Below are 16,013 nucleotides of genomic sequence, written 5' to 3'. Positions count from 1 at the left end.
CTTACCCAGAGAGGCCACACTCTCGTAGTTCTCCAGCATGACGCCCTTGTAGAGATCTCTCTGGGCTGGATCCAGTAGTGCCCATTCTGCCTGTGTGAAATACACGGCCACCTCCCCAAAGGAAACCAGAGACTGAAAGAAAAAGCAGATTCCCTCGTCAGAGGTCGTATCAGGCAGAGACAGGATGCTGAAAGGGGGGAGTCTGGGAGGCTGCATGATGGAGAGCTCAGGTTATGTATCAGGAGTGGCGTTTGCAGCCTCTCGCCCCTCAGCGCCAACGGCAGGAGAAAAGCTTGCCTGGGGAAGGGAGGGGGAACCAGGCTGTCCTCTGCTCCTCTCTCCTACCTGGGCTGGAAGTGCAGCACCTGTTTTCACACCTCCACAAAGAGGAGGGATCAACACTCTCTCTTCACTGCCTGTGAGGGAAGGAAAAATGGAAGAAACAGTATTAGCTTCCACTTCCTATTCTGTCTGCTGCATGAATCATTCTTCAAGCACCCCCATTCCCAGGGCTGGGAAACCTGGCCCTATGGAGACACAAAAAGATCTGTGAAACTTTCTGCTAAGTTGTGAGAGAGGCTCAGCTTATTCACAAGACTGAAGAGCTTGGCTCAGGGTTTTTCTTCTAAGCCACCTTGAGTCCCTCTAATTTAAAAAGGAGTGATGTCAATACTGTAACTCATGTGTGGATCTGCTTCCATGAATCTGTCTAATCCCCTTTTATGGGCATCACAACTGCTGAACAACGAGTGTCACAAGTAGTGTGAAGAAGTATTTCACCTTTTTCCTTGGCCAGAACTCTCTACCCATCAAATTCTTGGGGTGTTCCAATCCCGTCCTGGAACCAGGAGTCCTTACCGCGTGAGAGGCCATTCTGGGGGCGTTCCTGGTCGTGGGCGTGCTGCCCTTCCTCCAGCGGAGCTCTTTCCCTCTCAGAGAACTTCCTTTCCACCTTCATGGATGGAGCCCTCCTCTGAAGCAACAGTGAGGGAGACAGGTAAGAGACGGAATGGAGGACACTGAGGAATGCATCCTGCCCCCTCCCAGACTCTGCACCTATCTAGTAGCAGACCTAGCAGGGTCTTCCTTCAACCCTGGGGAATTACCTGGAGGGATGAGAAGTTCCCCAGAAGAAGTTGGAAAGAAAAGCCCTCACCTCTTCTGCCTGCCTCTTCTCCTCGGCCCGGACTTCAGGAGGAAGCTCCTCTTTCGCCAGGGCTACCGCTAGAAGCTGGCCCTCCGGACCGCATCCCTTCCTCACCCAGCCGCTTTTCGCATTTCTGGGGTAGGAGGGTCAGCAGCTGCTCCAGGATCACCAGGTCCAGGATCTGCTTCTTGGAGTGCCTCTCTGGCTTCAGCCAGCGCTTGCAAAGTCCATGCAGCTGGCTGCAAACTTCTCGGGGCCCATCAGGCATCGTGGTAGCGGAACCCCCGGAAGTGTCGGCAAAGGACTTCCGCGTTCAGCGGCTCTGGATTCCAGATCTCCGGCACAGCTCTCTCCCAGAATTCAACACCACTCCCAGTTTGGACGGGACGGGGGCCATTCGCTGCTCTCTGGCCACATCCTGCTCCTTCTGGGTCCGGCTCTTCCATCTTCTACTTTGCCGTTTCTTGACTTTGAAAGTGTAAAAAGATGCAATTCTCTTTAGTAGCCTACTTAAAAATGCCTTTCCTGTGGATAAATAAAATGACTGCCTCTTTAAATGAAGGAAGCTGACCGGGGCTGAAGGAAATGATCTAGATCCTCCAAGCATGTTCACAGATGCAGGCGAAATGTCAGGAGAAAATGCTACTAGAACACGGCCATACAGCCCAGAAACCACACAACACCCCAATAAAATGACTATTTTCAGGTTGAGGTCAAAGAAATGGCACCTCTTCAATCATTGATTCCATCTGAAGATCAGAAGGTGGCAACTCCCACACAGAATGTGGGCAAGGTTCCTTCCGCGTGCGTGCGAGAAACGTGTCTCACTACCGCTCAGCCCGGTAAACCTGAGACAATTCAAAGAGGGTATCAAATACTGCTAATTAAAAAAACTGAGTGTCTAATGCCTTTGTGCGTGATTTCACCTTGTGACATGTGCGTTTGTGGAAAAGACAAGCAAACCTTTGTTATTGTTGTTGTTCCTAAGGCAAAGTAATTCAAGTATGAAGTATGAAAAACAAGAATTGGCACGTACCAATTTGGGCCTGTTTTCTTTCTTCTGCCAAGCCAGTCTCATGAAGTTGAACAGACTGGCAAGTTCTGTCGCTCCTCGGCACAGTCGCCTGCTTTTTTCTTTTTTCTTTTCAGGAGTTTCTTGTCGCCTCACAACATCAATGTGCAACCTTTATTACAAACGCCGAAATCCTTCTGAGGGCAGCAATTGGTTCCTTCCGGCCGTCAATCACTCTGAGAAGAGTCAAATAACAATCACAACCAGCACAATACAGATTAATAGCCAGTGAATAACATACACACAATCCTGTTGGCGCAAGTGGGAGAGCTAGTAGCCGCCGCCAGTTAGTCTGGGGTGTGAGGGGGGAAGGGCAAGGAGATTGTAAGCCCCTTTGAGTCTCCTATAGGAGAGAAAGGGGGGGTATAAATCCAAACTACGCTGCCATTATATTATTGTTTTGTTTCCTCGCTTCTGCACATGAAAGTTTGCGGCAGCTCCCTTCTCTCAGAACTTTCTCAACTTTCCCCCCCCCCCAGTAGTGCTAAAGCTCATTTAAAGCTTGGATAAAGACATTAGCAAGGCCTTTTGGAGCCACCTTCGCCTGGCGCCTCTTATCTTCAGGGTCTGCCAGTAGGCTCTTCACAGCAAGTTCTATAGTTTAGACTTCAAATGGGGCTCTCTTGCCATGCCCAGATGAAGCCGTGGTAGGGGTCTTGCTCTGGGTGGGGGCATTTCCTGTAGGGCTGCTGGTGTCAGTCTCCATCAGCCAAATTTGCTAAAATGTGTGTGGAAGAGGAAAATGCTGTGGGCACCGAGTTGCTGCAACCTACTTTTCCACAGCATTCGGCCATCACAGGCAAACTTTAGCAAAGTTGGCTGGTTCCTTTCAGGAGACTCACACCAGCAGCTCGGCAGGAAATAAGTGCCCCCATCCAGAGCAAGACCACTACCACAGTGCCTCCTGTTGAACCCTCTACCACAGAGCCAGCTGGGCATAACAGAAAGCCCCATTGAAGTCTATGGTGGGAAAAAATATTGCTGAACTTGCTGAAAAGCCTGGCAGATTCTGGGGAATTTCTGAGTGTGTAAGCAGTGACCACACATTTTTGAAGATAGAGGCGCCAGACTTTCAAGGTGGCTCCAAGAGGCCTTGAGTAATAGCATCCAAGCTTGGTGAGCTTTGCTTTTAAAATGAGAAGTCTCCTGAGATAACCTGTGCCATCAGGCTCTACGTGCAGGAGCTGGAAAACAAAATAAGCCTTTTGGGGGCCCATAAAATGTGGAATCCCTCAGGAAGCAGCGCCCCCTAAGCCGGGTTGCTCTTACCAGGACGGCTTCCTGGAGCCACGTTGAAAATCTGGTGCCTCTATGTTCAAAAACGCGCAGCCTGCCTCAGAAATTCCTCTATTGGCTAACATGGAGCAAAGTCAATGCAAAACAAAGCAACTTTTCTATGCGCAAATTTCTTGGGGTTCCTGGAAGGGGATAGGTATTTTTAAAGAAGTGATAAATTAAAATTTCAGGGTATCACCCAGCGGCATGACTATTCTTACATGCCAACTGAAGTTTGGTGAAGATAGGTTCAGGAGGTAATCAAAGTTCAACCTTTCGAAAATGGGTGTTCCCCATCTCCGCCAGCTCCCCTGAAAAACAATGGGGATGGGGGCATTCCCTTTGGGCGCACATAACTCTTTGCTGCCCCCTGAACCAAACATCACTCAAACTTCAGTGTGGTATCATCAGGGCAGTCTCTGGATGATACCCTGAAATCATATGGTGCTGCTAGCTTTTAAAATGCGCTCTCAGTAGGCCAAAAAACACCAAAATTACTGGGCACTCCTTAAAGCCCACCCTTTTAGTGTATCGTGATTTGTTCATATTTGGGCAGGACACTGGACAATTTTTGTCCTCACAGCCCAAAATTTACCTGTGATCTCCAGCCGAATATGGTATTTGTTTCCATCTGAATCTCCCTCAAAAGTGATGTGCTGTTTCAGGGTGGGGGAGAATCCGCCCCCAAACAGCATCACTTTCAATTTTGTTTTAACCAGGGGCCCCAGATTCTCCCTTTCAGGTGGGATTTCTAAAAGCAAGAAATCTTGTGCCTCCTAGTTTAAATACCATTGAAAGTGATGGTGTTTGGGGGTGGATTCCACTGGAGCTGTTTTGTGAGAGATGATGCCAGCCCTGTTTGGTAAATGTTTTGCTGGGGGTGATTTGTGAGAGATTTTCATGCTTAATACCCACTTGCACTGGCTTGGAGTTGTTTCTCAGGCTAACAACCTACCTCATAGGGTTGTTGTGCTTAGGAAATTAGGAAAAGAGTTGGTGGGGAGAGAGCCATATATGTTTTGCTGTGCGTGGGAGGTGTTTTGTGAGCTGGTACAAAAAATCATTGCTTGGTCATGGTGGGGGAGGGTGGTCGCCCATACGCCGGGCGGGGTGGGGGGGGCGCCAAACTCAGGTTTTGTTCCCGGGCACCAGTTTGCCTAGGTAATTTCCCTGTCCAATTTTTTTCCATGAAAGCTGCATTGGTTCACCTGCCACACGCCATCCTCCTGAGCCACTCAGGAGGGTGGTAAAAGCAGCCTGCAACTTAGAGGACCAGGAAGAAGAAAGGTTGTTGTTTGTGTGTGTGGGTTCTCCCACATTTCCCCAAAGAGCAAAGGAGGCAGCTGCATCGCTTGGCCCCCTGAGCTGGAAAGAAGGGTGCTGGGACCAGGCGGCCCAGAAGAAGAGGGGTCAGAGGAATATGGGGGGGCTCCCCCAGACCTCCTGCCCCTTCTCAGCCTTGACCCATCACCCCCTCGCCAGTCCAAAGCGGCTGTCCCTGTCTCTTGCAGGGCTCCATTCACCGGCTCTTGTGGGGGGGGGGGAGCTGGTGGCTTTGCACAAAGTGGGACCAAGAAGGGTTGTTTGAAGTGGGTGGGGGGGAGGGAAGGGGGCTCCCTTAATTCATGGCTTCCCCGTTCCTTTCTCTGTGCTTTGGGCCCTGCCTAGAAGACCCTGGCCCCACATTTCACCCCTTCCCTCCCCCGCTCCTCAAGTCCTCACTGTCAGGACTTCAGCCCCAAATGGAGGACCCCCTTTTGTCCCCCCCCCCCAGCTCTTTGCTGCTGGGGGTGGGGATGTCCTTATGCGCCTCATTGGCACACGTGTTGAATGAAAGGCCCAGAGAACAGCCAGGGCTGGGGGGTCCCCAAGGCTTATTCCTCTCCCTGGGGTGGGGGGGAGGGGCTTCCTCTCGCTCGCTGACCAGAACCAGCCCCCCCCCCAATCCAGCCCCCCTTCCCCCCCCCGCCTCTCCTCCACTCACTCCCCCCCTTGCATAGGTCAGTCACTCGCGAGACCCCCCGAAATGCGGGGAAGAAGGGAGGGGCTTCATGATCTCATGCCCCCCCCGCCGCCGCCTCCAGGCCTCGTGCAGAGAGGAGGGGGAGAGGGACGCCAGCGAAGCACCCCTCCTTCCCCCCCCCCCCCGGGCTCTGCAGTGGGCGGCCTTTTCCTGGATCGGGGCCTCCAGACCCCCCCTTCCACCACCACCACCCCACGTTTCCCCCCTCCCCCCTGGACTCACTCCGGGGCTGCAAAGGCCGCCTCTCCGTCCCCGGAAGAAGGAAGTGGCTCCCCCCGCCCCCTTCCCTGGCGGCCGCTCTAGGATTGCGGGCTCTGTGGCCTCCCCCAAGCACCGCCCCCTCCCTCGTGGGTGGAAGCACCGCCGCCCCTCGCCCCGCCCCGCCCCGCCCCCTTTGCAATGAGGGGTTCGCTTTGCTCGGGGGAGGGAGGAGGAGCCAGATCAAGGGGGGGAGCCACGTGATGAAGGGAGGGGAGGGGCCAGAACTGGGGGCTGAAGAGGGCTGCGCTGACACGATCCCAGGCGTGGGAAGCCAACGCTTATCCCCCCCCTCGCAGGTAAGGCCGGCTCACCTGGACCCAGGCTCAGGGGGGGGGGGGGGTCTGAGGCCGGAAACGTTTTGGAGACGAGGAGGAGGAGGAGGAGGAGTCTGTGCAGCACTCGCGCTCTTCTTGCTGGGGGGTGGGGGGTGGGGGTCTGGGAACAAGATCCGGCTCTTCCTTCCTTCCTTCCTCCCCCAGCAAAGCAACGCAAGGGGGGAGGGGGGCTGTGCTTCGACCCACAACGGAGGGGGCGATGCTTGAGGGGGGCGCTCCTCTCGCTGGCCCCTAAGAGCAGCCCCTCCTCTCCCCAGTCCGGCGCCCTCTTCCTGCCCACCCCCATCACCCCCCCCCCGCCCCACGGAAAGGAAGCCCCTCAAGATGGGCCGCCCCCAAAGAAGGGGGCGGGGGGGAGGCAGGCCATCATGCAGACCTCCCTTATTGCGGGGGTCTCGCGAGCGACTGACCGGGGGGGGGGTGGAGGAAAGGCAGCGGGGAGAGGGGGGGGGCTGGATTGGGGAGAGGGGCTGCTTCAGATCAGACCCCTGGCCGGGGGCTCCTCTTAGGGGCAAGCGAAGGGAAGCCTATACCCCCACCCACCCCAGGGAGAGGAATAAGCCGCGGGGACCGCCCCCCCCAATCCTGGTTCTTTTCTCTCTGGGGCTTTCATTCAACGGGCATTCAGGGAGTCTCCATCCCCACCCCCAGGAGGGCGAAGCCCCCAGCAGGGAGCAAAGGGCTGGGGGTGGGGCGGGGGGGGGGCACAAGGGATCCTCCATTTGGGGCTGAAGTCCTCACCGTCAGGACTTGAGGAGGGGGGGGTGGGAAGGGGTGAAACGTAGGGCCAGAATCAAGCATAGAGAAAGAAATGGGGGAAGCCAAGAATCAAAGGAGCCCTCGCCCCATTTCACACAGCCCTTCTTGATCCCACTTTGCACAGGGAATGGAGCCCTGCCAGAGACAGGGAGAGGAAAGGGCCCTTTTATCCGCTTTGGACTGGCGAGGGGGCTGAGGAGGGGCAGGAGGTGTGGGGGAGCCCCCCCCCCCCGCATTCCTCTGACCCCCTCTTCTCCTGGGACGCCTGGTCCCAGCAGGCCTTTCCTTCCTTCCAGCTCAGGCTGCCAAGTGAGGCAGCCGCCTCCTTTGCTCTTTGCAGAAATGAGGGAGAGCCCCCCCCCCCCCCAATTCCCTTTCTTCTCCTCCCTGGTGAAATCCTGGACCTCTGAGTTGCAGGCTGCTTTTCTGCTCCCCTGGGGGGGGGGTGAAGTGGGGGGTCGCTCCAGGTTAGTGTGTAGCAATGGACATGCTCTATAATCTGATAGTAAATCTGGAGGGATCCAATGAAAAAATATTGAGGATCCATGATTTGGAAACCAATCTTTGCATCATGATGTCTTCACAAATTCATGATTTTATTGGGGTCGTTTCTAGGCATGGACATAATATTTGAATTGATGGCAAGTTTGGGGTCACTCAGTGCAAAACCCACGAGGATCCATTCTTTGGAAATCCTGTGGATCCATGCTCTGTGGAAGTGTCACAAAGCGGGAGATTCCTGATTTTTGCAGTTCGCTCTTTGGTTGTGAACATGACCTGTGGATTTAGTGCAACCAAACACAGAAAGCACAAGACTCCAAGAGGATCCATGCTTTGGAGTTATGTTTTTGTACCGTTGCAGCACCATGAAGCAATGGATGTGTGGGTGCTGCGTGGTTTCCGGGCTGTATGGATCTGATGTTGGGAAAGCAAGTGGAGTATATATCTGTTGGAGTGTCCAGGGTGGGTGGGGAAACCTTGTCTGTGAGTAACAAAGGCGGCAACCAGGTCAATAGTTGAGGGCATCTGAATAGAAGTATGAGTAACAATGAAGACTATAGCCTGGGAGTAACCCTGTAGATAGCAAGGTCACTGGTGGGAGTATCTGAATAGAAATATCCTGGCCTTTGTTTCTTTTGTCTATGGTCATCCTGTGTTTGTGTGGAGCTGGTTTGACACAGTCTTGACCCTAGTATTTTTCAACACTGGGCAAGCCAAGTTCTGTTCATTTTCAGAGTTTCTTCCTTCCTGTTAAAATTGTCCATGTGCTTATGGATTTCAATGGCTTCTCTGTGTAGTCTGACGTAGTGGCTTTCAGAGTGGTCCAGAATTTCTGTTTTTTCAAATAATATTCTATGTCCAGGTTGGTTTAGACATCATGTGTCTCTGCTATTGCTGTAATTTTTTTTCTGGCTGAAAATAGTTCTGGCAAGTGCCTTTCGTGGTTCTTTGATCCGTATTCGGTCTCAGCGCCATGGCGCTTGGTGGTTCCTATGTAGACTTGTCCACAGCTGCATGGTATGGTAGATCTCAAGTGCGTAGTAGCCAAAGGATCCCTCTTATCCTTTGGCTGAACGTAGCATCTCGGGTTGTGGAATTTTTCTTCAGTGGGTCTGGTGGTAGATTGTTTGTAGGTTGTGCTTCTTCATCAGTTTTCCTATGCATCAGTGGTTCCCTTGATGTATGGTAAGAACACGTCTTCCTCTAGATGGCTTCTCTTATCTTTGTTCATGTGGTTTGTTCCTTGGTCTTGCAGCCCCTTCTGCATTTCTGTATTAGAGAGTAAATCCATTTTCAGCCTGTAGAGCCCCCCATGTTTAGGGGTGATTCAATCTCATCTTGTAGGAGGTGAGGTTCCACAGATTCTGTTTGCATGCTGATACCGTACCAAAAGTGCTTTTATGGTGCTCCTTTTTGCCTTCTGGGATGGTGATTTTGGAGTTTTCGTGTAGATATTCCTTTACTCGCACTTTTGCTTTCTCTCCTGGGAACATCAGATCCTCTGAAGATGCATTCAGCCACAGATGCAGGCGAAACGTCAGGAGAGAATGCTGCTAGAACACGGCCATACAGCCCGGAAACCACACAGCACCCAAGTGATTCCGGCCGTGAAAGCCTTCGACAATACAATGGATGTGTGGTTTTGGGGGGCGCTGCCTGTAGACTCAGGCGTGATCTACTGTATGGGAATGGCTTTCTTTTATGGTGTTCTTTTGTAAAAACCATATGATTTCAGAAGGATCCCTTTAAATTCATCTTTGTCCCACTTGTGCCCAGTCCCCTTTGCACCCAACTTCAACCGAGTACAGCATTTGTACAATATTTTTGGTCCAACTCCTCCATGTAGGGCCCCTAAATAGGCTGCCTGTTGGGGTGGGGAGAGGGCACAGAGGTATGCAGAAGAGTTTGGGAACTCTCCCCCCTTACCCCAAACCACCCCAGCAGTAGGGCCAGAGCCTGCTTCTCACCTTCCAGGAGCCACGGAAGACAGAAATCTATGGAGCATTTGGGTGCTATGTGGTTTTCGGGCTGTCTGGCCGTGTTCTAGCAGCATTCTCTCCTGACGTTTCGCCTGCATCTGTGGCCGGCATCTACTACACAGCACCCCAGTGATTCCGGCCGTGAAAGCCTTTGACAATACATCTGGAGCATTATTTAAGGGGAAGGGAGAAAAACAAAATAGGAAGGGGCAAGGAGACAGTGGGTACCCCCTGACCCTAACAGCCCTCCCCCAATCTGGGGCTTCATGAGCTTTTCCTGGTCTGCCAAATGAAATTTTTTCAGGATCTCCTCCTCAAATGCCTGTCTTCCCCCACCCCCCAACACACACTGCAAGGATGCTTTGTGGGAAAAGGAGGCAGAGACCCTGATTGTCCTTCTGTCACCCTGGGGGGAAGGGGGGGGCACAGTGGTTTGGGGTTATTCATGGAAGCAAAAAAAGGCAGTGTCTTCCAGAATGATTTGAGGGCCTGCAGCTGCCCGTTGCTTACCTCAAAAGGATTTGACCTTTCAACTTATTTGTTTATGGTTGTTTATGTGATTTGATTTCTATTATAAGACTATGCATTAGTAGTATGGGTATGAGGATTACTTGTAATGTTTATTGAAAAAGAGGACTTGCTGGGAAATGCTAGATGCAGAGTCTGACATATTCTGATCTAGGAATGTGCACGTCAGCTAAAAGCACAAAAGGTCGGCCTACATCATTGTCCAGGTGCTGGTGAGATTGTCCCGAAGGTGATTGGATGAGAGAACTATAAAAAGGGACAGTAGCACAATGGCAGTGCGAGAGGGTTTGTGGGTGAGTTTGTGGTCATTACTGATCGTGTAAATACTGCTCTGGAGAAGGGAGAAACTTGTCTTTGTTCCTGCTTGTGAAGATAAAGCCTTCCTGTTTGGAAAGAGACCTGCTGGGTATTGGTGGCTCTTTACTGCCAACTGGTGCCTCTTGACACCCCAGACTAACTGGGAGCAGCTACCAGCTCTTCCGCTTGCGCCAACAGGATCGTATGTATGTTATTCATTGGCTATTAATGAATAACATACATACAATCACAGAAGGAAGTCTTTTAACTTGTTTATTTATATTTGTTTATGTGATTTGATTTGTATTATAAGACTATACCTTAATAGTATGGGTGTGAGGGTTTCTTATACTGGTTATTGGGAAATGCTAGATGCAGAGTCTGACATGTTCTGATCTAGGGATGTGCACGTCAGCAAAGAGCACAAAAGGTTGGCCTTACGTCACTGTCCAGGTGCAGGTGGGATCACACAGAAGGTGATTGGATGAGAAAACTGTACAACTGGACAGTAGCGCAATGACCAGCATGAGAGAGTTTGTGGGCATTACTGGTCGTGTAAATACTGTTCCTGGGAAGGGAGAAACTTGTACAGCACTATTGTCTTTGTTCCTGCTGGTGAAAACAAATCCTCCCTGTTTGGAACGAGACCTGCTGGGTACTCTTTACTGCCAACTAGTGCCTCGACACATAACTGGCGGTGGCTCCTAGCTCTTCCGCATGCACTAGCAGGATTGTGTTTGTGTTATTCATTGGCTATTAATCTGTATTGTGACGGTTGTGATTGTTTCTGGTGGGTTTTCCGGGCTGTGTGGTCGTGGTCTTGTTGATCTTGTTCCTAACGTTTCTCCTGCATCTGTGGCTGGCATCTTCAGAGGTGTATCACAGAGGGAAGTCTGTTGTGTAACACACTTCTCTCTGTGATAAACCTCTGAAGATGCCAGTCACAGATGCAGGTGAAACGTTAGGAACAAGATCAACAAGACCACGACCACACAGCCCGGAAAACGCACCAGAGCCGGTTGAATCCAGCCGTGAAAGCCTTCAACAATACGGTTGTGATTGTTTGTTGTGTGACTCTTCTCAGAGTGATTGGACGGCCGGAAGCTGCCAGTTGCTGACCATTGAGAGCTACAAGAAACTCCTGAAAAGAAAGAACAGACGACATACTGAGGAACGACATACTGAGGAACGGCAGAACTGCCAGTCTGTTCATCTTTATAGGACTGACTTGGCAGAAGAAAGAAAACAGGCCCAAACTGGTACGTGCCAATTGTTGTTTTTCATACTTCATACTTGAAGAACTTTGCCTTATGAACAACAACAACAAAGGTTTGCTTGTCTTTTCCACAAACGCACATGTCACAAGGTGAAATCACACGAAGAACTAAACTTCCTCAGTTTAAAAAAAAAAAATTTATTGGATGCCCTCTTTGAATTAATTGAAAGTTACACTTTGTTTGGAGTGACCTTGGAGTTCTCGAGCTGAACGTGGTGAGACACAATTTCTCGCACGCACGCACGCACACTCACACATTCTGCACGGGAGTTGCCACCTTCTGATCTTCAAGTATAATCAATCATTTAGGAGGTGCCCTTTCTAAGACCCCAATCTGAAAATAGTCATTTTATTGGGGCGGTGTGTGGTTTCCGGGCTGTATGGCCGTGTTCTAGTAGCATTGTCTCCTGATGTTTCACCTGCATCGGTGGCTAGCATCTTCAGAGGATCCAGTCATTTCATTCATTCATTCATTCATTCATTCATTCATTCATTCATTCATTCATTCATTCATTCATTCATTCAAAGAGCCAGTCATTTTATTTATCTGAGGGCAGAGAAGTCAGCCAAGCCTAGATGCTGAGCCTGCCACTCTGGGGGTAAAAGTGACCCCAAGAAAGTCCAGCAAGAGGGTTGCTGAGTTCCAGGTGGGGCCTGCAGTTCTCCTGGAATCGCAGCTGGTTTCCAGACTCCAGAGGTCAGCTTCCCTGGAGAAAGCAGTAGCTTCAGAGGTGGGACGTTATGACATCTTGTATGAATCTGGTGTCCCATCGCTGGACCTTTGAATTCTGCAAAAAGCAGCAGGCCCTGGAGATAGCCTGGGATTACAATGGATTAGTTTCCACCTAGAAAGTAGCCCCTTTGGGGGGTGGACTCGGAGCCTTTATCCCCTGCCTTCCCCTGGTTCCGACCCAAATCCTCAGTGATTTCCCAACCTCACGTGTGCAATCTTGTCTATTCGGAAGGGTTAATTGCCACCAGACCTCCTCTTCACCCCAGCAGCCGTTGCGCCCCATTCCATGTACACCGCCCAGAGCCCCTAGAGGATGGGGCGGTATAAAAGTTTAAAAAATAAAATAAATAAATATAAATAAATAAATAAACCACCCCCACCCCCAACAAAATGCCTCTCTGTGCCAGTGTCAGATTTACACGTGCCCTGTAGTAGCAGGAGACCACTGCGGATTTGGGTGGGCGCATCTCCTGTCACGTCCAAAGCCCCCAGGACAGGCCCTAAACCTAAAGAAAAGTCACATCTTTAAAGAGCCAGAAATACAGGCCCCCAGAAGCTCTTCGAACCCCTCAAACTGTCAAATTCCGACTCCATCAGGGAGGTACAACTATACATCAGTATCACCTTCCTCTTTTGTTTTCCTTGTGTCTCCCTGCCCCACATCTGCCCGGGAGAAGCCTTTCTTCATAGCCAACTGAGGCATCTTGTCAGTGTCAAAGACTACTGAGTAGAAGGAGATGGAAGAGCCGGACCCAGCAGGAGCGGGACGTGGCCAGAGAGCAACGAACGGCCCCCGTCCCGTCCCAGCTGGGAGTGGTGTGGAATTCTGGGAGAGAGCTGTGCCGGAGATCTGGAATCCAGAGCCCCTGAACACGGAAGTCCTTTGCCGACACTTCCGGCAGTTCCGCTACCACGATGCTGATGGGCCCCGAGAAGTTTGCAGCCAGCTGCATGGGCTTTGCAAGCGCTGGCTGAAGCCAGAGAGGCACTCCAAGAAGCAGATCCTGGACCTGGTGATCCTGGAGCAGCTGCTGACCCTCCTGCCTCCGGAAATGCAGCGCTGGGTGAGAGGATGCGGTCCGGAGACCAGCTCCCAAGCGGTGGCCCTGGCAGAGGGCTTCCTCCTGAGTCAGGCCGAGGAGAAGAGGCAGGCAGAAGAGGTGAGGGCTTTTCTTTCCAACTTCTTCTAGGGAACTTCTCATCCCTCCAGGTAATTCCCCAGGGTTGAAGGAAGACCCTGCTAGGTCTGCTTCCAGATAGGTGCAGAGTCTGGGAGTGGGCAGGATGCATTCCTCAGTGGAAGGATTCCTCAGGACAGGATCCATTCCGTCTCTTACCTGTCTCCCTCACTGTTGCTTCAGAGGAAGGGTCCATCCGTGAAGGTGGAAAGGAAGTTCTCTGAGAGGGAAAGAGCTCCGCTGGAGGAAGGGCAGCACGCCCACGACCAGGAACGCCCCCAGAATGGCCTCTCACGCAGTAAGGACTCCTTGTTCCAGGACAGGATTGGACCACCCCGTGAAGTTGATGGGTAGAGACAGTGGTGGGATCCAAAAATTTTAGTAACAGGTTCCCATGGTGGTGGGATTCAAACAGTGGCGTAGCGCCAATGGGGCTGGGCGGGGCACGACGTGGGCGGGGGCGGGGCATTAATAATTTCTCTGTTACTGTAAAAAACTCTTACTGTAAAAAAAAGTTTCTAATTTCCAGCTGGTATCTTTCTGTCCATAATTTAAACTCATTATCGCAAGTCCTATCGTCTACTGCCAACAGAAACAACCATTTCTCCTCTAATTGACTGCCTGTCAAATACTTAATACTTTCAAATGCTTAATTTTGTTTCTAGACATCAAAAGAAGGATACTTTCCTTAAACAAGGAACGTCACCATATTTCTAAAACATGTTTTGAAAACAGCCCAACAGGGAGAATTATCCCGTTTTCTACCTTCGCTAACCAGCCACATAGGAAACAACAGGACTTTATGATTTTTGGACCTAATGGAATTTCTAACGGAAAAGCAGACCCAATTAGTAACCCCCTCTTGGCACACACAAATAATGAGTAACCCATTCTCGGGAACTGGTGAGAACCTGCTGGATCCCACCTCTGGGTAGAGAGTTCTGGCCAGGAAAAAGGTGAAACACTTCTTCCCACAACTTGTGACGCTCGTTGTTCAGCAGTTGTGATGCCCATAAAAGGGGATTAGACAATTCTTGGAAGCAGATCCACACATGAGTTACAATATTCACATCACTCCTTGTTAAATTAGAGGGACTCAAGGTGGCTTACAAGAAAAAGCAGAAAATCCTCAGCCAAACTCTTCAGTCTTGTGAATAAGCTGAGCCTCTCTCACAACTTAGCAGAGAGTTTCACAGATCTTTTTGTGTCTCCATAGGGCCAGGTTTCCCAGCCCTGGGAATGGGGGTGGAGGGTGGGGGTTGAAGAATGATTCATGCAGCCAACAGAAGAGGAAGTGGAAGCTAATACTTTTTCTTCCATTTTTCCTTCCCTCACAGGCAGTGAAGAGAGAGCGTTGATCCCTCCTCTTTGTGGAGGTGTGAAAACAGGTGCTGCACTTCCAGGCCAGGTAGGAGAGAGGAGCAGGGGCGTAACAAGGCAAACTGTAGCCCTGGGCAAAACCTGAGTTGGATGCCCCCCCCCCCCCCGCCCATGGGCGGCGACTACACCACGACCAAATTTTTTTTGCACCAGGACATTGTTGTGTGCTGGGGGTGCATTTTTAGATATATCAGCACCAAAATTTCAGCATATCATCAGGAGACTGTCCTTATGCTACCCCCCAAGTTTGGTGAGGTTTGGTTCAAGGAGTCCAAAGTTATGGACTCCCAAAGGGGGTGCCCCATCCCCCATTGTTTCCAATGGGAGCTAATCCCCAAATTGCGTGCCCTATGCAGCCCTTTGTCTGGAGTTAGGTCAAAACTCCTTGGAATCAGCCGCTTGGCTGAGGGCTTTTAGATTCTGGCTGCAAATTCATTTTCTCTCGGACTGTAATTCTGTGGTCCACCGTCTTCTCTCTGACACCCATTCCAACCCCTGGTTTTTCATAATTGAAGGAAAAATGGCCTCTATTGGACTGTCAGTGGATTCACTTTACCCTTTGTCCTATTCAGAAGCTTATAGGAAATTAAAAGATCAACTATTGGATAGAGAGTTCTCTACCCTAATCACCACAGCCAAGAAAACATGCTCCCCCCTGTATTTTTCTCTCCCATTTGAACGGGGCCACTTGGCACGCTACCTGTATTGCTTAATAAACCCTGCTCAAAGGAGAGCCATAATGCTCACCAGGTTTAATGTTATGCCTTCTGCCTTGTTACATGGCAGATTTAATAAGCAAGAAAAGGCTAAAAGATTAAAGAATAAAAATAAAAGATTGTGCCCATGTAATGATGGCTCAGTTGAATCTCTGGCCCACCAATTTCTACACTGTCTCAGATTCAAGGAAATCAGATCCAAGTATGTGAATCTTACTCCTTTACATTTACCCGATCTCCCTGATTTAATTAGATTACACTACTCGTTGGACAATCCTGATCCTTCTCTCTGTATGATAGTGGCAGACTTTCTCCTGGAAATTACTAAATGCCAGTAGATTTCCTTCGACCTAACATTTATTTCCTGTATTGTATATGCTTTTTAATCCGTTTTTATTGTTGTACTGTTGTCTACGCCAGGGGTCCCCAAACTACGGCCCAGGGGCCAAATGTGGCCCCCTGAAGGCATTTATCCGGCCCGCCAGGCATGACGGTGATGGCTCCATTCATGTGCAGTGGGGGCTCGAGGGAGAGGAGGAACCAGCCCCAACGG

General features: G+C 50.7%; 1 protein-coding gene across 1 annotated transcript in view; it reads right to left on the bottom strand.

Annotated features, from left to right (window-relative positions):
* Positions 1-1,177, bottom strand: part of LOC125431218 (zinc finger protein 701-like) — a 1,351-nt gene extending 174 nt beyond the window's left edge. The window contains exons 1-4 of the mRNA XM_048493977.1: positions 1,157-1,177; positions 859-973; positions 346-416; positions 6-132 (exon numbers count right to left, since the gene is read on the bottom strand). Of these exons, the coding sequence (XP_048349934.1) occupies positions 6-132; positions 346-416; positions 859-958 (298 nt within the window). The 5' untranslated portion in view covers positions 959-973; positions 1,157-1,177. The remainder of the gene's footprint in view (positions 1-5; positions 133-345; positions 417-858; positions 974-1,156) is intronic.
* Positions 1,178-16,013: the final 14,836 nt, after the last annotated feature.

The sequence above is a fragment of the Sphaerodactylus townsendi genome, linkage group LG04 (genome assembly GCF_021028975.2).
Source record: "Sphaerodactylus townsendi isolate TG3544 linkage group LG04, MPM_Stown_v2.3, whole genome shotgun sequence".
NCBI classification, from domain to species: domain Eukaryota; kingdom Metazoa; phylum Chordata; class Lepidosauria; order Squamata; family Sphaerodactylidae; genus Sphaerodactylus; species Sphaerodactylus townsendi.
This window is presented reverse-complemented; position numbering and strand designations above follow the sequence as displayed.